The sequence below is a fragment of the Centrocercus urophasianus genome, unplaced genomic scaffold, assembly GCF_019232065.1.
Source record: "Centrocercus urophasianus isolate 14NV4802_14NV808 unplaced genomic scaffold, USGS_Curo_1.0 seq_27, whole genome shotgun sequence".
In the NCBI taxonomy this organism is placed as follows: Eukaryota; Metazoa; Chordata; class Aves; order Galliformes; family Phasianidae; genus Centrocercus; species Centrocercus urophasianus.
This window is the reverse complement of record NW_024884833.1, coordinates 1,372,258-1,395,722: the sequence shown is the minus strand read 5'-3', so window position 1 is coordinate 1,395,722 and position 23,465 is coordinate 1,372,258. Positions and strand designations below refer to the sequence as shown.

The 23,465-nt window shown below is 34.7% G+C and overlaps 1 protein-coding gene across 1 annotated transcript in view; it reads left to right on the top strand.

The window, feature by feature from the left end:
* The window catches only part of PTPRD (protein tyrosine phosphatase receptor type D), a 278,606-nt gene extending 257,310 nt beyond the window's left edge, over positions 1-21,296 (top strand). Inside the window, exons 25-31 of the mRNA XM_042826904.1 lie at positions 2,539-2,824; positions 3,276-3,454; positions 4,835-4,961; positions 5,936-6,061; positions 12,423-12,577; positions 15,611-15,746; positions 17,866-21,296. Coding sequence (XP_042682838.1) covers positions 2,539-2,824; positions 3,276-3,454; positions 4,835-4,961; positions 5,936-6,061; positions 12,423-12,577; positions 15,611-15,746; positions 17,866-17,934 — 1,078 coding nt within the window. The 3' untranslated portion in view covers positions 17,935-21,296. The remainder of the gene's footprint in view (positions 1-2,538; positions 2,825-3,275; positions 3,455-4,834; positions 4,962-5,935; positions 6,062-12,422; positions 12,578-15,610; positions 15,747-17,865) is intronic.
* The last annotated feature ends 2,169 nt before the right edge of the window (positions 21,297-23,465 follow it).

The following is a 23,465-nucleotide window of genomic DNA, read 5'->3' as shown; positions in this document are numbered from 1 at the left end:
GGAAGGGAAAGGGGAAGGGGAAGGATAAGGGGAAGGGGAAAGAGGCACCACTGAAAAAATTTGAGCATTTGGAAGTTTTTCAGATTTTTCTCCATGATTAGTTAGAGATCACAGAAATTTCCTGGAATGCATACTTTTTATTGTAGGGTAGATTAACTCTATTTTAGTTAGAACAGTCATCATTTCATTAGTCTGCATATTTTCTTTCATTCCAAGTCCCAGTGATCAATATCACTGACTGATAAGTTCTCTTAAGATGAAAATATTGATTAATTCTTAACAGAACTGCTTCTAAGAAATGTGAGCTTGATGCATTTGGTCTGTTAGCAAAAATTCTCAGCAGTTTCCAGAGTTCTTCTGTGGACAGTAACAAGTGAGGAGAATGAATGTAAACACTTTGTACACATAGAAACTTAGAAACACAACTTAGCTCATATGAGACTTCATCTTTCTACTCTGTACTGCCCTTTGATTTCATTATAAGTAAATGAAACTTGGTGGTAGTTGGCAGACTCTTTGAGTGTCAGGAAATAAATGGATACATTTAATTACTGATTTCAAGATGGAATTAAGATACTTAACATGTCTTTAATTTTTAGGAAGAGAATACCTTATTCTCTTATCCTCTAGATAGGGTTTAATAAATTTTATTTCCTTCTGTCATTTAAAAAAAAATCAGCTTAACTTAGATGAGTCAGTGATCCTTGTGAGTCTCTTCCAGCTCAGGATATTCTGTAATTCTGTGTTTATGAAGTGTTACTTGCTATACTATGCAATATTTCATGTTGCTAACTGAAAAGACTTAAGCATTTAGAACAACGGGAACCAGTATTCACAGTGACAGATATGATCTCAGATAAGAAAATAGTATACATCATGTTTTGCACTTGTACTTTCAAAGTTCAAAGGAGGAATCCATTTGCAGATTGGATTGAGTACCATTGATGTTCAGATATCTCCATAGAAGAATATCCATAGAGGGCTTAGGAAATGTGGCTCCATTTAGAACATGTTGCTTAATTAGATCTCTAGTATATTTTCTGTTCTTTTGTATTTTTATTCTTTTTCATCTTAGAATCATAGAATCATAGAATTGCTTAAGTTCGTAAAGGCCTTAAAGATCAAGTCCAAGCATAACCTTACCATACTACCCTAATTCTAACAACCCTCCACTAAATCATGTCCCTGAGCACTACATTCAGATGGTTTTAAAACACATTCAGGGATGGTGACTCAACCACCTCCGTGGGCTGCCTATCCAGTGCTTAACAACCCTTACTGTAGCTAAGTTCTTCCTGATATCTAATCTAAATCTCTCCTGGCACAAATTGAGGCCATTTCCTCTCATCCTGTCACCTGTCACCAGTGAGAAGAGACCAACCCCACTCTCTCTGCAATCACCTTTCTGGTATTTGAAGAGATCGTAGTATCACAGAATGGCCTGGGTTGAAATGGACCACAATGATCATCTAGTTTCAACCCCCCTAGTACGTGCAGGGCTGCCAACCACTACACCAGGCTGCCAGAGCCACATCCAGCTTGTCCTTGAATGCTTCCAGGAATGGGACATCCACAACCTCCTTGGGCAACCTGTTCCAGTGCTTCACCATCCTCTGAGTGAAAAAGTCCTCCTAATATCTCATCTAAACAACTGCTGTCTTAGTTTAAAACCATTCCCCATTGTCCCATCACTATCCACCATCGTAAATAATAATAAATAATATTGAAATAATATTAGGTTCAGTCTAGACCTTTCTTATGTTTTTCTAGATATGCAGGATAGACATTGAAATGGTCAGGTAAGGACAAAGCTTGTCTGTAGCTAGCATAGCTAAATGACCATCATTGCACTGCAAAGAATAATATCATGGCCTGGTCTAGTTAAAAAGAGGAGGATAGACCAAATTGTGTTAATAGAATCCCCAGTTACAGCGTGACTAGAATCCCCGCTTGCAGTGTGGGGAGTAGTAGAAAGTTTACCTCCAAATCACAATAGAAATATGTAAGACTCATTTAGTATAATGTTTGCCACTATATTCAACTCAGTAAGCAGAATATCATAGAATCATAGAATCATAGAATCACCAAGGTTGGAAAAGACCTAAAAGATCACCCAGTCCAACCGTTCACCTATTCCCAGTAGCTCCTACAATACATGTATTGAGTTGCAGATGATATTACACATAAAGCTTGATTCCGTAGAATGCTCATTGCCTCCACTGTTTTTCATTGTTAAGAACATGTGTTTTTAAAACATGTTGCAATGTGCTTTATTTCTATCACAGTCTGAAGCCTGAAATTTCAAGATGCAAGGACAACATAATGAATAATTCTAAAGTCTCAGTTGCTTGTAATGGGAATTAGAGGAGTTTACATGTTGCAGAGCACTGACATCTTTCATAAAAGCTTGTGTTCATATTCAGAAATACGTGCCATTCATATGAGTATTATGAAATTTTAAAACTTGTATGCCATAAAAATAAGCACAAAGCTCAAGATAGTCCTTTCATGTTTTCCTCCTATGTTCATTTCTTTTAGTGCTGGAGTCGGCAGGACTGGCTGTTTCATTGTGATAGATGCCATGTTAGAGAGAATAAAGCATGAAAAGACTGTAGATATTTATGGCCACGTAACTCTAATGAGAGCTCAGAGGAATTACATGGTTCAAACTGAGGACCAATACATCTTTATCCATGATGCACTGCTGGAAGCAGTGACATGTGGAAATACCGAAGTGCCAGCCAGAAACCTGTATGCATATATTCAGAAGCTGACACAGATAGAAACAGGAGAGAATGTCACAGGAATGGAACTGGAATTTAAGGTACTGAAATCTTATGCTGTGGGAAGCCAACATCAAACTGTGTAACTATTAATGCTGCTATGTCCTTCACCAACCGTATTCCGTAATTGGAAGCTAGAACATTTTCCAGCTAAAATGTTTGAATTGGGAAGATAGTCCTTTGTAAAATGTGAAGTTCTATCTTCAGTTAGTGTTCAGACAAGAATTGTTCAATTTTAACCATATTCTTCTTTATTGTTTGAATAGCTTTAAATATGTATTTTTGTAATGGTTTAAAACTCAAATTTGTCCATAGGGATTAATAAGGTTTTAAAACTATTATAGAATGCTAAAGGGTGCTTCACAAATATTTAGATAATACAATATGGTAAAATAAAACATGAAATGATAAACATATGTCATTAGACTTGATAATGGCATTTCTTTTTGTTATATATGATTTTAATTATTTTAATTCATTTATTTTGCACAGCGTCTTGCTAGCTCTAAGGCTCACACTTCAAGATTCATCAGTGCCAATCTTCCTTGTAATAAATTCAAGAATCGCCTTGTCAATATTATGCCATATGAGTCTACAAGAGTATGCTTGCAACCAATCCGAGGAGTGGAAGGGTCTGATTATATTAATGCCAGTTTTGTGGATGGATACAGGTATTAATGTTGTGTTCTCTGGGGACTGTTTTTAAATTTTATAAAGTGTGTAGCAATGTTGAAAATAACAGATTTAGTATTGAAATCCAATATTTTTAATAACTGTGCATGTCCTGTTTTTTATTTTGTTTTGTTTTGGTTTGGTTTTTGTTTGTTTAAATGGTTTTGTTTGTTTGTTTAATGGCTTTAAATTTCCACCCGTACAATTCAGGAAAGTTGTGTAATATGCAGCCATAAGTGTTATGGTTTTACTTACAGAATCACACAGAATTGTAGGGGTTGGAAGGGACCTCCAGAGATCATCGAGTCCAACCCCCAAAGTTGGACTCGATGTTACCTTCAAACCATTCAACCAAAGTTACCTTCAAACCATTCTTTTTTACATACTGAAACTTATTAAGATTTTGGTCACGTTCATGATCTGTAACTTCTATTTCTTCACAACTGTTCTGCTAAATATGTATGTAAAAAAACTCTCTAATAAATAAGATACAGGAAATAAACTGCCCATGACAAAGTGATAACTTAGAAAGTTGGAACACTGATTAAGATGAGGCCTCACTACAAAAGAACTTTTGTGTGTAAATAGTTGTGTAGCCCACCGTCTTGATGGCAAACACAAGAGCACACTCTCACCTGATTTATGCAGCTCATAGGAAAAAGTATGGAAGAGAAGCAGTAATGTTTCCCTAAGGCAGTTTAGGTGCGCCTGAGTATCTGTGTCCACAGAGAGCATTTTCTGAGTCTCTACCCTAATGTGGAACTAGTCTTCTTCGCCAGTGTCACCTACACAGTTGTTTCTGTTGACTGAAACAAGCAGGAGCACGATGAACTGGTCATCATCTTACAAAGCTCCTTTGTAAGGTGCTTTACAAAGATGCGGAAGATTTCAATAGCTTGCTGGTTCTTTCCAAGACTAGGAGATTATGGCCTAGAAACACAGTATATTTTATTCCTGAGTATTCTTCCTTCATTCCTGTTGCTGGAGACATCAGACTGTTGAAAAGGAATTAAAGTGGAAATAGCTCAATGCTATAATTCCTAAATGTAATAGATTGTACAACAGTTATTTCTATAAAATGAGCCAGCACAAGTAAGTGTTTCTTAAGTGTTTTTTACAGCACATAAAATTGATCTATTAGTTGCATTAAAATTTAAATAATAACGATAAAAGCATGCATCATGATATTAATAATTTCTTCACAAGGTTCTAAAAATAAAGCTGTAGTTTGATTAAGCAATCATAATAAGGCTTCAATTTGCTTATTATTAACAGTATTTTTTTCCTCTAGACAATGCTTACGTATAAATAGATAACATATGTATCAACTTACATTTTTGATTAAAATATTCTTCTTAACTTACCTTTTTTAATAACAGACAACAGAAAGCTTACATAGCTACACAGGGTCCCTTGGCAGAAACAACTGAAGATTTCTGGAGGATGCTGTGGGAGCATAATTCTACAATTGTGGTCATGCTTACTAAGTTACGAGAAATGGGCAGAGTAAGTTACTGCTCTAATATTATTTTACTGAAACATTCGTTGTTATTATTATTATACTTTCTTACTAAAATATTTCATTGTTATGAGAATGTCAAAGGATAAAGATGGGAATTTAGGTATTTTCTCCATTGGGAAATAAGTGAGTCTGATGGTCACCAGATATGTTTTTCTAATGTATAGATGTGTTATAAGAGATGAGCTAGACATTGCATTTTGTTGTGGGACACACTGAGATTCAGCAACTCATTTTGCAAGTTAATATTCCAACAAAAGCAGAAAGAGCATTTCTGTCCGCTAATTCTAATTTGGAAATATGTTTTGCTTCATCTGTTTAAACATTTTCATGTCAAAAAAAGGGGAGTATTTTTAACAGCTGAATGGCTGAATGTTTTCTGTGAGCTCTTTGTGCTGGACTTTGAAGTTTCAGCTGTCTGTTTACAATCCAAAACTCATTCATATTTGTACTTTAACTAATGGAAAGAAAGAAGCAGTTTCCTATCCAGACAGGATTACCTCAAGATCAAGCTGGTATGTACTAAGTGAAATATGAATACCCATGGTTTTGGGGAGTGGAGATGATCCAGGGACTTTGGATTTAAAGATGAAAAATCTTGAATGAGGCTTGGGAGACTTACTTCAACAGACAACAAAGACTAAAAGTGGTTTCAAGATTTAAATTCCATTCTCTTTTGGAAATCAGGCTTGGGATAGTGCTTGTAACATTAAGTAATAGAACTAGGCAGATATATAAAGTAATTCAGAGGTACAGTGACAAGAGCAAACTTCTATGCAGTTCAATATTGATGATAATCTTTCAATTCTACGAATGGAACTTCATGTTCACAGTAAGATGAACAGTTAATGTTCTTGTCACTAATAGCATTTTACATCAGTGTTATACTTACTGAGTGAGAAACATATTAGGGTAGCTGTCTGGAGTAACAGAAAATATATTTTGTTTTGCTATGTTGTAGGAAAAATGCCATCAGTATTGGCCTGCAGAGCGTTCAGCCAGATATCAGTATTTTGTGGTAGATCCAATGGCAGAGTACAACATGCCACAGTATATTCTGAGGGAATTCAAAGTTACAGACGCAAGGGTAAGTTGCAACAGCATTACTCTTTCACATAATTTTTAAATAATATTTAAACTCCCTTCTCTCTTTCTCTATCAAGTAAAGATCTCTAAAGAAGTGCTTTCCACTATTCAATAAAAAGTGTATTTATTATTTAAATATATGCTATATTTATTTACTTCATTACACATGAATAATATCTTTAAGGAAAACTGACTTCATTCAGATCTAATATCTTAACAGCACAGCTCTGTGAGGTTCTGAATAGCTATTTGGGTTAAAGCACATTAGATAATGTGAAGGCCATTTTCGCTTTCTCATCATTTCCCTCCTGATCTTTCTGGGGGAGAATTTTTGTCACTTGCAGCTGTAAATATGTTGTTTTGCACACCCTCTTGGTTGAGAGAGTGTGAAGGTTAATACAGTGAAATTTAAAAACTGCAGAGCAAATAGCATTCGCAAGAAAAGCTTGACAAGCTTTGCACATTATAATTTGATTTTTGGCATAGCTTATTTTCAGCACTCTTGAATATCTGCAGAATAGATATGTGCAGCTGTGACCCTAGTATCCTCATTTTCATACTACATTTCTTATCTGAATTCCTGAGTCTGAAACTGAACAGTGATATATGTGGTAAGATTAAAGGCACATAAACTTTTAATACATATTTGGTATTTCTCAAACTTTTGATTTCTAGCACTTTACTCTGCGTGGCAGAAAAAATTACTGGCAACCTTCATTTCAATATGTGCTACAGAATGCTGTTTTTTCAAGCAAAATAGCAGGTTGCAGAAACTCCATGTCCAGAAAGTCCGTGAGTGATTACTTGGAGTTGCCAGTCATCTTCCAAAATATAATTTTTTTCATGGTTAGCTGAAGTGCTACATTTAGCTTCCAGCAAAATTAGGTACTACTGACACAGCTAGATGATATTGTCACTAACCATGCCAGTATATGAACATCTTAATTTCTAAAGTGATAGTTAAAAATTTTTTAAAAGAAACTGTAGATTCAATTTGAGTCTGATTTTCAATCTAATTGAAATGTAGTAAGATCACATGAACTATACCTTTTGTAACCTTTCTATGCTTAGCAGAATTCGAGAATAGCATCCTATCACGAGTTTTTAACCACACTAAGCAAAAGAACTTCTTTTCAGGCTGTCTATTAAAAATCTGTTTTATCTCAAGCTGAAAAAATCTTACGTGACATAGTCCGCATAAAATGACAATGATAACAAAAAAAAACAACACAGATATAGCTGAAGGAACATGTCTGAAAAATATGTGTTTTAGAAAAAATTCATTCAGGATTTTATAATGAAATACTATATTGATCAGAATACTGTTTATTTATAGCCAGCAAACCATTAAAATGTTAATGGTTAAGGATTAAATACCTTAATTTGCCAATTCTTTTTTAATTGATCCTATTATTTATGCACCTTTTAAACATTGCCAATCATATGTGGGCAGATTGGGTGGAAAGCTGCAGGGAGGAAAAGAATCTGGAAGTGTGGGTTGAAGCTCAACTAAACATGAGCCAGCAGTGCTCAGGAGGCCAAGAAGGCCACCAGCATCCTGGCCTACATCAGAAATAGTGTAGCCAGCAGGAGCAGGGAGGGGAACATCACCCTATTCTCAGCCCTAACAAGGCTGCGCTGGTGAGTACTGTGTCCAGTTTTGGGCCCCTCACGACAAGAAAGACATTGAGGCACTGTGTTCAGCAAAAGGACAATAGAGCTGATGAGGCGTCTGGAGCTGGCTTATAATGACTGTTTGAGGGAACTGGGATTGTTTGGTCTTGAGAAAAGGAGAGCTTATAACTCTCTATACCTACCTGGAAGGAGTTGGGAATTGGCATCTTCTCCTGCAAGATAGGATGTGAGTGAGTGGCCTCAAGTTGCTCCAGGGGAGGTTCATATAGGATATTAGAATGAATTTGTTCTCTAAAAGAGTGGTCAGGCACTGGAATGTGTTGCCTAGGGAGCTGGTGAAGTTAATGTCCTCAGAGGTGTTTAAGGAGAGGTAGATGTTGTACTTGGGGATGTGCTTTAATGGGCAATATTGGTAGTAGGTGAATGGTTGGATTGGATCATCGTAGATGTCTTTTGGAACCTTAATGATTCAACGATTCTATAATTTTGATATATTATGTAATTGTATATTATTGTTTCTCAAATTTAAAACATCTCTATCTTAATGGTCTCAGTTTTGTTAAGTAACTCCCTGGAAAGCTTTCAAGGCCATCTTAAATTTTCTGAATGTTCTAGAAAACTAGAGCTTCCTCTAACTTCACTGGAAGAAGTGAGGACTACTTTTCAAAACTGTAATTTTCGTGCCTGTATGACTGTTCTCTACAATAATTAAGACCATGTAACTAAATTCTTTTATTCAAAGGAGAATAAATATTGCAGCAGTTATAACACTCATTTCCAATTTGATCCATGCTGTTAGTTACCAATAATACTCTGGCAGACCTGAGTTGGCAAATTATTCTCGAGACAACAATGGAGTACGGTGCCTTTGTAGGGAGCAGCACCAGATTTTTGGTGTGGGTCTTCCTGTTATTTCTGAAACTGAGCTGTGAATTGTTGTGAAATTGATGTGAAATTGACCTCTGTAACTGATTCAATCTACTGCTTCTGTCTGCTTTATATTCACTTTCTCTGTAAACTCCAAAGGTCAATATGATGAGGCAGTCTCATTTAAAGCTAGACTATTAGTAAGGAATGTAAGAGAATATTATAAATTCTACAGCTCATAAAAAGACAACTGAACGTCCCCTGTGAGAAGCAGGAAGAAATCAGTTAGCTGGGCAACTGTTATATTAAGAGCTTTGTGTTATATTAAGAGCCTTGTGATTCATACAGGGATCTGAAAATTTGTATGTTGTTTTGTTAGTACTTCTTGCCCTGTGTATGCAAACCTTGACAATTTCTGAAGGGAAATATTTTAATAAAAATTGACATTTGTATTTGGACTGTTACTGCCAAGCATCTCATTAAAAGACAGCAGCACTTTTCATAATGTCAGTAACAGAAGGAACCAAGAAATTGAAGGTAGGTTCCCCATATGCTGTAATGCTAATCCGACATTAGACTAACTACCTTTACTTCTGTGCTCATTAAATAGTACTAAACAGTAAAAGTTATTCCCACTGAAACTAAATGAAAACAGTTTTCAAAGATTTGCACTAGGCTACTGAGTTATTTCTATCTTGAAATAAGTAACAATACGTTGATTTAGACACATCTGAAATAAAAAAACTTGCTATCAGAACTATTTCTCACATAGCAATTTGTCTTTCCAGTGATAACTGAGACTTAAATAAAATGGCACATTTCTTATGCTTTTACCCCTTAAAAATTTACTCTTATCCTAACCTAATTCCTGTGTCAGAAATCTCTGAACAATTTCCATCCATTAAAGTCACAGAGTAATAGAAATATTTGAGTTGGAAGGGACCTTAAAGGTCATCTAATCCAACTCCCCTGCAATGAATAGGGACATCTACAGCTAGATTGGGTTGCTCATGTTCCCTTTAGATATTGAACGGCTGCTATCAGGTCACCTCAGAGCCTTCTCTTCTCCAGACTGAACAGCCCTAGTTCTTTCAACCTGTCTTCACAGGGGAGGTGTTCTATGCCTTGGATCATTTTTATAGCCCTCTGGTCACAATCCAATGGTCTATGTCTCCTGTACTGAGGATTCCATGTCTGGGTGCAGTACTCCAGGTGAGGTATCACCAGCAGCACAAAGCAGACGGGCAGGGAGGACCTCCCTTGACCTGCTGGCCAGCTTCTTTTGATGCAGCCCAGGATATGTTTTGCTTTCTGAGCTGCAAGGGCACTTTACTGGCTTTCGTCCAGTTTACCATCCACCACTGTCTCCAAGTTCTTTTTGTCATGGCTGTGCTCAGTCTTTTCATTCCCCCACCGATCTCCATCTGCCGCTGACCACAACTCTCTGGGTACAATCTCACAACTAGTTCCTCATCCATCAAATGGTCCACCCATAAAATCCGCATGTTTCCAGTTTCGAGGGGAGGATTTTATGAGGGACAATGTCAAAGGTGTTACTAACGTCCAAATGGATGACACCAGTTCTTCTTCCCTTGTCCATTGCTGCATTTACACCATCATAGAAGGCCTCTAGGTTGATCAGGCAGGACCTGCCATGCTAGTCAAATCTTATCACGTCCTCTCTTCCATGTGCCTTACTGTAGCTTCCATAAGGATCTGTTCCTTGATCATCCCTGTCACAGACATGAGGCTGATATGTTGGTAGTTCTTAGAAATTGATCCATCATTGCCTTTTTTTCCAGACCTTGCATCCCTTGCGTAGCCCAGTTCCAGTTGGTCACTGGCCTTTGTGAACCCATCTCTACACAGTCTAGCAGCATCTCTATACTCACTCCTGCCACAATGCTTGTCTTCCACTGCCTGTGCATTTTCTTCTTGCTCTACAGTTTGAAAAGCAGATCTCAGTTCAACCATGCTGGTCTCTTGCCTTCATTTCCCAGCTTCCTGCACCTGGGGATATGCCTGCTTTGCTTTACTCCCGTGTCCTTGAGGACAGTTGCCCAGTAGGTTTTTGACGAACTCCACAAGAAGCTGGAAGCTGGCTCTCCTAAAATTTAGTGTTCCAATTTTACTGGCTGAATAGCTGCAAGCAAATCAGACTTAAAGTTTTGTTTCTTTACTCTGGGGAAATGGGAGGTAATTTGGGGAGGAATCAACCTATTGCTTTTTCTTCTTGATTACTTAATATTGTTTGTCTTTAGCTGTCTGAAAGATGCAATTTCGTTATTTCTTCTTGAGGGAAAACGGCATTACAACAGTCACTGTGAGAGAAATTTGTATTAACAAAGTGCCATTTCTAATGCAAAATACTTTTTTTTACTTGTATTGATATCTACTAGAAATAAAATTGGCTTAACATTTTTGAATAAATACTCTTTTATTTAAGTGACCAAAACCATTCCACAGAAACAGACTGTTAGTTGTCATAGTGGTCTAGTAAGAAGCTAAGACAGCGTGTTCTTTCTTGAAATGGTGACTGGTGCACACACTCATTTTGTTTTCTTATTCAGCTGAGACATGGGAAACAAAAAAAACATGGTACCAGAGGAAACATAAAAGTGAAGTATTATTTTTTCCTCTGGTTATTTTTAAAATGACTTCTATTTTGTTTCAAAGGTCTGTAGTAGAGTGGTTGTGGTAGAGAAAAAAATAAGGGATTGTTCTTGCCTCCAGCGTAACTTGCTGCTTTTTGTGAGATCTCCACATTTCAATTTTTTATGAGATTCACTTGGTAGCAGACCATTTTGAAGACATTGCAGGGTCAATGCTTAGTAAATAATAACATGTCCAGAGGCACTAGTTTACAGCAGTAGTTCAATTTATGCCCATGCTTTCAAATACTTCAGTTGTATCGATTCAGCATCAAAACTATACAAAACAATGTTTGAAAATTGAAAACTCATTTACTTCATCCATTTGTTATGTACATTTCTTGACTGCTTCCATCTTATGTAGGTATGAAGCAAAAATCTGAGTTTGTGGTGGTCTTTAGTACTTCTTTTGACATTCTAATAGATATGATGAAGCTGAAGCATTATCTGGTAATCCTGTTAGTATTCCTAACCAAGGAGAATGAAAAGCTTCAGCTGACATTTCAAGAGAGGAAGTGTTTTTTTCTACATTTTTACTGAGTCTGAGCTCATAGTGAATGAAATTACAATGATTCAAATGGATGTTTATGGTTTGTTGAACAACTAATATCTCTTGACCCTCTTCCAGACAAATGTGCACTGCACAAAAAAAGCTCTGTTTTATTAAAGAAATTCTCTGCAAACAAGACAATGACTAAACAGCTCTTATTAGTGAAGATATTTCTGTCATTCAGTAGAGCATATCTACAAAATATAGAGGCAGGTCAGACGACCTTATTCTACCATTTTTTTGTTGGTTTTTTGTTTGTTTTTTGGTTAGAATAAATTTGCAATCTACAGGATTTGAAACATAAATTACAAAAAAAAAAAAAGTATAAATTGTTGAGACAGTTATGAAATTGTTGAGATAATTATGGTTTTAGCCTTAAACATTTTTTTATACATACAAAATATCAGACAATTCTCCTATCCACTGCAGAAAGAATTGTGTATTATGTTGTAGTTAATGAAATTCCATGCCATTGTGACCGAAATCATAAGTAAGTATTGTGATTGAAGAAGTCTTCATAGTTGTGATCATGGCCAACTCTCACTTCCTTCCAGTGTTCTTTTCTTTTTGATCTTCTTTTTTGGCTTTTTTGGCTGTTGACTGGCTTCCAGCCACTGTGGTATTCTTTGGGAATATATTTTTTGTGTCTTCTATTAAAGGATGGCCAGTCCCGAACAGTGAGACAGTTCCAGTTCACCGACTGGCCAGAACAAGGAGTGCCAAAATCTGGAGAAGGATTTATTGACTTCATAGGCCAAGTGCATAAAACAAAAGAACAGTTTGGTCAGGATGGCCCAATCTCTGTTCATTGCAGGTAAGAAAATAAAGCCTCAAAACAACTTGTGCAGATTTTTTTTCTATTTAATTTGGTTGCTGATTACAGTGAAAATGTGTATGTAAGTAGAAGTTTGTAGGTGAATTATCAGAAGTGTAACCAAATAGAACACCTTAAAAAAAGCACAAAGCTTTATGAATTGGGAACTTTTCTGTGATAAAACTCCATTCACACAGAAAAGTTGTTCTTACAAAATATGTAGAAGCATGTAATATGTTGCTACTTTTAAAAATGTCTCTAATGCAGGATAAAAGTTATATCAGTGCTACACTCGAAAAGCAGTAGGAAGGACCTTAGTTGCTGCATCAGATCTTTTTTTCCACTCATAATTAAAAGTCAGATATTTACATTGGTGGAGATTGCTATGTATAAACAACTCCTGAGTATTTCTCCTGACTAATACTTTAGTAGCAATCAAGTTGAGCCAGAGAAAAACAGCAGCTACTTCAAGACAGTGAATAGGATAGAAAATATTTAGAAGCTTTGCCTGTTAGAAAGTCATTAGGGTTTGGAATGGTGAATTTAAACTTCAGAATGTCATGCTCATTTTTTAATGTGATGATTTCTCTCAATCCCTCCCTTTACAATTACTATGTAGATGAAAAAAAGCTTGGAGAGTATATAGGAATAATCCAGGGTGGGCTTTTAAAATATTTTTAATATTCTTTAGTAATGTTTTTTATTTACTTTATCTATGGTATTCTAAAGTCTGTAACAGATGGCCAAAAATAATATCTTAAACTTTTATCTCTTATTTAATAAATTGCTTTCTATAAATTCCATTAGGATTTTAGACACTCATTTTGTAACATTGAATTATTTTTGATAGATGAAATGATATTTTTTATATAACAGAGATGGAAAGTATTGATATATGTTCCAAATCCTTTCTGCAAGCTAAGTAGTGCCCTAATACTAGTACAAGGACAAAAATGAGGTAGTTTACTTAAGCTTATGTACGTGTAGTGAGTGAGAAATTCTTGTCCTTTCAAAACTGTCAGTGAGCAAAATTTGTTAAGAGCACCTGTATGCTTTAAAAGAGATTGCTGTGCTCCCCTAACCTGAAAGCCTAACAAATTAGTTGTAGTAGACAACTTGAATCCTACTTTTTCTGTTTGCCTAATATTTTTTATAGCCTTCTAAGGAGATCATCTGAGACTGGGATTCATTTGGCAAGGGAAGGTGAAGTGCAGCCATAACAAGAATTAACCTTATACTTCCTGACATAAATAAATTTAGAGAGTAGGGGACAAACAAGCAATATTTATGCCTATACACACACACACACACACACACACACACACACAAAAAAAAAAAAAAAAAAGAGTGAAAAAAAGAGTGAAAAAAAGAGTGAAGAAAGAGTGAAGAAAGCATATAAACAAGTGACGTGAAGGTGTTCTTCTTTGTTCTTTTTACCATGAAAATTTATCAATTCATAGCCAAAATGAAGTGCTACGGACAGTAAGTTGTGGAAACATTCCAAATAGTTGTGATCTTTTGTGCTGAAGTTATGGAGATTTCTACCATTGATTTTGATAGAAATGAAATCACATGTAATATAATCATCATGATTTGGTGTTTAATTTTTTTTCATGATCATAATGACGATTTTGAGATCAGAGATGTTAATCATCATTATAAATGTTAGTCACGTTATTTGAATAATAAATATCTCTGGCAAATTGGTAAGTTTATTTATTTATTCATTTTCATGAAGTATGAGATCCAGTCACCTAGCCTATATGGAATTCTTACAATAATGTCTCCAGTTTGTACTATAATAAATTCTTAAAAATACGTTCTATAGAGTGAATTTCTTGAAGCAACAAATTCCTGTAATATCAGTTCCATGTAGTTTTCATCCCACTGTACACATTTTTTCTCCAGTTTGCTTTCTGTACTACATAGTAATGCTTGCCACCAATAATATCTAAATATTCACCTCTTTCATTTTTGCAAACAGAACAGTATGTATTTAAATTTCTAACTTAATAAGATAGTTAATTAAAAAAATAGTTTTAATATCAAAGTATTGCTCACCTTTAAGAAAAATTTTCAACTGAACCAATCTTAGGTATTGACCTGTATGTTCAGAGTTCTTCATCCAAATATGTCTGACTGTGTCATCAACTGTGAGATAATGGGTTGCTTAATTTCCACCCATATAAGTTCAGATTTAGAACATAGCTTTCTCTGTGTTCGTACATGTTTCCTTTTCCAAGAGTTCTTGGAATATTTTTCTTTTTCTGAATTTCACAAACAGGTAATTATTTAAAGTTAGTATCTGGCAGCTAATCCCTCTGTTAATAAGAGGATTTTCTATAAATTCCTGGGATGTTAGCTAATAAAAGGAATCCAAGACAGAAAAAATAGCAAACGTGACATATATTCAAAGACATATATTCTACATCCAGGCTGATGTAGACAAAGACTGTGTATGTATATCAGTATTTGCATGTTAAAGATTCAGACTACAAGACTTGAATAAAGGCAGTCTTAGATTTTCCTTGTTCTGTTATTTAAATTCTAGAGTGTATATGAACAATTTTAATATTACTTGAAGTCCAGTGATTGTCTCTAACTCAATGTAGATCAACTAAAGCACTGAAGGTGTGCAAAACAGAGGCTATAAATGAATACAGCAAAGAAAGTAGCAAAATACATAATTACATTTTTCTTTTGTTATTTACAGCATAGGTCATTGACAACAAATGCTCTCATTTTCCTTCATCATGCAGTGATTAACTATGTGCCTGAATCAATAAGCCAAGTAACTTTGCAATGAAGACTGGAAAGTCAGGAGGTTCTTAGTAGCGTGTGAAGTCTTCTTGAGTTCTAAAACTCATGTGATAGTTCACTGTGCAATTTTGCTTACTGAGCCTTTCCCTCTATTGGAATCTGTACACATGTGATGTGTTGTATCCAGAGATAATTTGTCAGCCAATTCTTTCAGCATTAACTGTCAATTAACATTCCTTTTCTCCCATCATTTTTCTTCTATTATTGCAAAAGTGCGGGTGTTGGAAGGACTGGAGTATTCATAACTCTGAGCATTGTGTTGGAAAGAATGAGATACGAAGGTGTTGTAGATATCTTCCAGACTGTCAAAATGTTAAGGACACAGCGGCCAGCCATGGTACAGACAGAGGTGAGAAAAACAATTTCTATGTAAAATGTTGATGAAGTAATATGGATATTTCTGTACACCCAAAGATTCACAGAGGAAAGCCCCAAAATTTGGTTTATTTATATCTTAAGTCATACAGTAACTGTATGAATACGATGCAAAATCCGCTGTGAAGGTGTTGCAACGTGTTCCTGTTTTGGCATTAAACACTGCTGGATGGGGAATCATAGGATAATTTCAGTAATGGAGTCTAAATGATCACAGTTCAGCAAAACATTTTCCCAGAACCAGTATCCATTTTCCTTTGAACCTTTCCTCTCTGAAAGAAATGTTACGTGATAAAGAAGGAAGAAAATTGCTTATATAGGTTGATTCACTGAAATTTTTATGTTGCAAGAGCAAAAGGCTTTGGAACGAGGCAGTATTATTTTCACAGTTGACTTTGGATCATCAAGCAATTGACTGTCTGGCTTGAAAATCATGATGGTAAATTGAGCATCAGGAAAGTACAGTGTAGATAGTTTCCATACTAGCAATAATGCTATACAGAAATATGAAGAAGGACGTGCAGCATCAACTGATTTTCTATGCCTGGATGCTTGTAATTGTAGCTGTGTCATGTCACAATGAATACTTAAACTTTCAGCATGTACTTTATTTCTACTTAAATTTTTGAATGGGAGATTTGAACTGATCTGTAGTCAATAGACTACTCAGCAAAAGGCAAAGAGAAGGGAAGTATTTTAGGTCATACTTTTATTTAATAGAATTTCATTGACATTAACCTTTAAATTAAATTAAATATTTTTTTAGATGATTCCCCAGAATTTCCCATTACAAAATTACATTTCTTCAGTCAAAGCTAGATTTTATTATTTTTAGGAAGAAACACGTATATGTTAAGAAGAAAAACACATGGAAATGCAGATATTTATCTTAAGTCTTGTCAGTCAAGTGTATTATTGTTACCAAACTGACTTATTAATTCAATTTATGTCTCTTAATTAGTATTATTCTGAATAAACAATAACTATTTGCTTCCAGGAAATCACATATACTGTGATTAGTATAGTATACTGGAAAGCTGTGCTTCTTGAAGCCAACTTGACAAGCTATATGTATTATCCCTTCTACTTTGATTTTGTTTTCCGTATGCCACCCTTTAACCTCTCTGCTGAAAATAGGTGCTAGGTACTCATACATTTTAGGATTCTGTGGAAGATGAATCTCTCGTTCAGTATGATAAAGTGCCAATAAATCTAGTCTTCATTCAACAAGGCAATTGTACTCCACATATTTACTTAAAATTTAGGGGAACGTCTAATGTATTCTCCAATAGTTCCGACACAGGACAGAAACGATCACATCAGTAAATGGAAACAAATGTCTAACACATTTCCTGGTCACTAAAAGAATTTTAATTGTGTTATGAACAAGTACAGTATGTAGTATTATCAGATAAATAAGAAGAATATTGGATTCATTAGAGATTTAATCAAATTGTACACCCCATTGAACTTTCTCTGCTTCCAGGTACTAGTTGAAGTGCAATGTGTTTCATGTTAATAAGGTGTTTAGCTACATATACCTCCCATATTCCCTGTTCTTGCCACAGGGTAAGGAATCTTCACACCCTCATCAAAGCTTGTATTGCTGAAAGGTTCTCCTTGCTTCCTAATCCGCCTTTTAACTTGGCAGTTTTCTGTGTTCCATTCAATATTAAGGCTGTGGTAAATTTTGGCATTTAGCATGATATATTTGCTATGGAGTGAAATGGCTGTTTTCCTACTTATTTTCAAATAAATGGGAAAAGACATCCTAGCATGCTCCTATAAGAAGAAAATTTTATGATTGTATTAATTCACTTTAGCAATTTTGAATAAATGATTATACAGTTTCTGCTCCAAAAGAAGATGCATTCTATAGAAAGTGTTATTGTGTTAAAAAAGTGCCTGTCTACATCTGTTGTAACTCAAACTGCTCTCCTACGGATGCTAGCTAGAGAATATTGCTGAACTATAGATGCTTCTGCAGTATATTCACCTATAACCACAAAATGTTTATTCTTAGTTGAAAGAAAATAGAAACCAACCAGCAATATGGCTTTTTGATGCTTCATTTTCTATCTTTCTATCTCCAGGATCAGTATCAATTCTGCTATCGGGCCGCACTGGAGTATCTGGGCAGCTTTGATCACTATGCAACATAAAAACCCATCCTGGATTTTTATTGCAGGCCCTTCAAGATCCAGAGAGCCGCTTCTGAGCCATACAATGTGCTTTAGAAGTACTTCTTAGCTCTTAGCTATGGAGCAATTATTGGGGATATAAAATAAATTAAAAAAAAAAAATTTTGGGGATATTTAAAAACAAAACAGACCCAACAATTCCATGTGGACCAAGAATTCACAGTTTAATAACCTAACCATAATAAAAGAATCCTGACCACTGAGGCGTCTGAAGGATCTCATTTACAGATACCTCAAGGGTTCAACATTGTTTGAAGTTAAAGGGAAGAGGAAATTGTTGGAAAGAGCAACCATCTTGTTTAGGCCTGCATGCCTTTTGCAAAGAGGAATTTTGAGAACTGCAATTCAGCACAAGATATTTGTTGAAAGGTCAGGACCTGGCTTCAAGACAAAACAGACTCTTTACTTCAACAGTACCCTTTCCCATCATATTGCTCATGATAACACTTTAGGGAAAATGTGAGAATGTTTAAAAAGAAAGTCCTTGATTTAGTTTTTTAGTATTGTAAAGATACTGCTGACCTGTGCTTCATTTTTAACTGTGTAAACTTTTTCCTTTTTTTAACAAGAGTTTATCATTCGATGACGTGAATTAAAGAAAAAGGTTGCATAACTGTTAATTTTTTTTTGTTTAAAAACTGTAATTTTTTTTAAGCTGTAAAACTCTTATCTGTAATATTGTGCTGTAGAATGTTAAATAATTTGAAAATTTGCACATTATTGTGCAGTTCTGTATCTATCTACAGTACCACAGTCTTGTTAGACATTATTTTACACTTCTGTTTGTTTTAGTTTTCTTTAAGAAAATACTCATTGTAATCAGTTAAATCAACATGGGACTTTTTGTTTCTTTTGGAATCAACAGGGAGGCGCAAAGTATAAAGATGCTGCTACCACACACGCACACATTCACGCATACACATGTACATGCACATGCACAACCTCTCTCTTTCTCTCTATATATGTACTTATTACTGTCAATCCTTATCTGGCTCTCTGTAGTTACAGAGATACAGAGAGGTAGATACACACACACACACACACACACACACACACACACACACACACACATGCACAAACATACCAGTTCTTCTACAACCTGGATTTATCAAAGCATTTGAAAAGTTTCTCAGCATACTGCAATTACATTATATCAATATTTAGTCACCTCTGAATTTCCAAGATCCATAAACTTATTTTTCTAAGGGAAGTAAGGAATGCACATCACTGATATTTGAACATAATCTCTATACCAAACAGTATTTCTCTCCACATTGCATAGATATCACACACATGCACACACAAGCATATTTATGCACACACGCACACAGAATATGTGGTTTAGGCTTCCAGTGAAGTTCAATATTTGTAACATTATAGTGCAATAAGAAATCATATTATTAAATGTTAGGAGGTGTGCATGTGGGAAAGATCAGTGCATATCCCTTTAGGAGGGGGGAATGTTGTAATATACTAGATATTAAGATGTTTTCAAATTGTATTCAATAACAATGTCTATAGTGTGTGCTATATCATTTATGTTTATTGTATGTAACAGGGCAAAGCCAAACACACATTGCTCTGTGAAATCGAAAGTTTTGTGGCATACAGTGTTGTTTGGGGATGCTGGTTTTTATTTTAATTTTACATTTAGAGTGCCTTATATTTGATGCCTGTTTTGAATAGCATTTATTTAAGTTAGCCTTCATTTGTATTTAGTTCAGTTTATTCATATATGTTATTCTTTTCGAACATTTTAATACATGTATCAGACAATTTTGAATAATATGCATTCCCAGTTTCTATTCAAGTATGGTTGATAATAAATGATAACCCAAAATATGTAGATATTCAAGGCCCTGTATATTTTCATATTTCCAATAGATAACCTGTCTACAATTTAAATACCTGTTTTTGGTTGACCTATCATGTCACTAATCATAGTGTTATCATTACAGAGATGTAGCAGTACCATAGCATTTGTCGACATTAGCAGTAATAACATCCATATTATTGTTTTGAGTTAGGGCTAACTCCTGCTTATTCCATTGTGTCAATAGATTGCTAAAGTCAAACCATTCCTTTTATTAAGGCCAGCAAGATTAAGCTGGAAGAATTTATTTGAGAATGGTGCTGCATTTTCTTCCACAGGACAAAGGAAATTCTTTAAGTAGCAGAAAGTACTTCTTAACATTCTTAATACAATGCCATTTACACTGACCTTAGTTTTCATTGTGTCTTGGGCTGTCATCAGTACATGCATATCAAAGGATTTCTGTGGAGCATTGGTATGGCTTGTGACCTCATCTTCTTCCACATTTTCCACTAGTAGTAGAAGGAAAAATATGGAAGACTAAATTCTAGTAAGCATTATATTTGAGCACTTTTGTAAGAAAACACACACGCATGCGCGCACACACACACACACACTCATACATATATATATGAAACAGAATTATATAGAAGGCTACCTCAGAATGAGACTCTGTAACTTACATCTGAACCAGAGAAGAATGTGCACTATATTTCTTTCTCTTCTTTCTTTATTTGTTCTTTCAACTAATTACTGAAGTGCCAGTTTATGTGGTGTTGTCATGTACTTTGGATTAGATCAGAAAAAAACATAAAAATAACAATTAAAAAAAAGCATAATTTTGGAAACAACCTAGGGAACATCCTTGCACATTGGAGTTCTAAAGAGATTGGAATAACACAAGAAAAGAAAAAAAAAAAAAAAAAAGAAAAAAGAAGTAAGGGAAATTGTACAACTAGATTTTTCCTTCAGTTTTTGAATTCTTAAGATAACTTTTGAATCATTGATGTGCATTCCACTTTATATAATCTTATATATTGGCATTCTTCAATTAATTTAAATTGTGAGCATCTTTGCCTACATACATCATACATTTCCAAGCTTAGAATTGGCTTCATCAGCATAACCAGTATGGTGCTATTTATGTTTGTATGTGTAGTTATGTCTTATTTTGTGATAAGTTGCATTGCAGAAAAAAAAAGGCAAAATGTATGAAAAGGATTAAGTTTAATTTAGCTCTTTTTTAAAACAGACTTCAGTTGTTAGAAAATGGACAGGAAGGCTGGGGAAAGGGAGAAGCCCTCTAGGGAGATTTGCACTTTCTATACCTTTGTACTATGCACTGCCCTATTGATTCTATACTCAACAAGATTATTACTTGAACCCATCTATAAAAAAAAATGCTTATAAAATCCACTGGTGTTATATTTAAATGACACAGAACATGTTAAAAGGAAAAAAAAAAATGCTTGCAGTGACGAGGAAATGCAATTACATTTTTTTCCTTTTATTCTTTCTTAGTTTTTGGTTTTTTTTTGTTTTCCTTTTCTTCTTCTCGTATTTCTTTTTGTTTGTTTTTTTTTGTTTGTTTGTTTGTTTTCATTTTAGTTGTTTTTGGTGCCCTGATACTTCACAGATATCAGGAGGCTACAGGTCTCATCATAACCATCTGTTAACGTGGCTTTGCCATTCAAGCTTGGAGTGTCTTTACAAAGAAAATTTAAAAAAAATGTGTTCTTTGCTCTTGTTTTGGATGCATAGACTGAAAAATTAAAAAAAAAAAGTTACCTTGTAAAATGGCTTGTTAAAAAGATACAATTACCTCTAATTAGTAGTACGCGTAAATGTTTTACAGAATGAAAGGCGTGCTTTTTATTTTCTTACTTCGTTACATTGGTGGCGAAAGAAAGTCTGTATGAAAATCAGTTCTTTGCTGACACAAGTTCCATTTGTTACAAATGAATTCTAATAAAATGTCAGTGTTATGCAGCCCTGGTCTTCTTTCTTAAGGAGTACTTTTGAAATCAAAACTTCTTTGGTCACCCTTTGTGATAAAGAATTTAATTGGAACTACAAAGTAGTCTTTAATCGTAGCTACTAGCTGGACAGTGGAGAGTGCATTCCTACATTAGCAAATGTATTGTCTTCAACATCAAATTTTGAGCCAATGTAAACAAAATCTTTTTTTTGCATATGAATTTCAGTGAAATTATCACACTTTGCACACCTAAGGAATTCCTGTATGTACTTTACAAATGTGTCATTACATTGAGAAAACAGACTATTGTCTAATCGTAATTCAAGTCAAAGAATTATATCCCTTATTTGTCAGTTGTGACACTACAGTGTTCCAAAATGTTTTCAAAAACTATGAAAAAGTTTTAGATTAAAGTTACATATTTTGAGTTAGGCTGCAAGTGGCATGGCATGAAAATCCAGTCAAGGAAATAGAAAGGAGTCTTACTCTGTTTGCTTGCTTTGAAAGAGAGCTCTATCCCTAGGATTGCTTTGTTACTAAGGAAACACAGTCGATTAGCCATTCTTATGAAATACATGTTAATATAGAATGTTAATTGTCAATAAAGAATTCTCTATTCAAAAAAGATGTGCAAAGACATTGTTATACTGTCTTCTACTATCTTGCATTGTTCTTAGCCTAATTTCCACATTAAGAAGGTGGTACTAGTGTAAAAACAAAAAAGTTTATCAAGGTCTTTTTCCACTGACTTCTGTGGACTTCACAATTACTTCGCAGACTACCTTCAGCTTGAGTACATTTTATACGACCAGTGCAAGGTGGTTAAAAGTTGTGGTATGCAAGATTTATTTAGATGGCTGGCTTTAGAGGGTTCCCTTTAATGTCAGTATTGATTTATTTGGATTTTGCTATTCTGTGCATCCAGCATGAGCCAAAACAAAATGAAAAAAATATTGACAAAAAGATTTGACTATATATGGATTAGTTCAATTAAAGTTAATGGATTTTAACAAAACTAGCTCTAATTCATGTTTTCCTCACACAGGAAAAATATTTCTATGACAAATATCTTGAAATCATTAAAGTTAAGAAAAGCTGTTGAGATGTGAAATTACCCCTTATTAAAGGAAAACACTAGATATAGACTTTTGAACATAATAGTATTTGCAAAGCGTGCAAACAATTTCCCAGAATCTTACAAGCAAGAGAAAATTTCCACCTGAAGTTTGTATTTTTTATCCCACTGCCTTGTTCTCCCATTCTATATGAAATTGAGGTAAAAATGAGATACTGATAAATACATACAAAGTGTAATGTAACAGACTAGTAGTCTTAGAAACTAAATAAAACCATCACTGGTTAAGAAAGGGACAGAAAATTTAATAGAAATCATAGGGTCCTTTTTGCTTCAAATGTGAATACGAGCCTTTTCTCCAAACATATAAGCAGGATGATCTTAAATTACTATTCTTAAAAGTCTGTGGTTTTTTTTTTTTTTGTTTTGTTTTGAAAGCAAATTTGCTGATCTATAAGCTGGCGTATCAGCGATAATGGAATCATTCTTCAATAATAATTAAGATCTATATCTGTACCTATATAATCTATATCAATTTCTGTATCTACATCATCTATACCATCATCTGTATCTTTGTAATTTATATTGTCATTGGTGTCTTTATCATATATATCTATATAACGCTA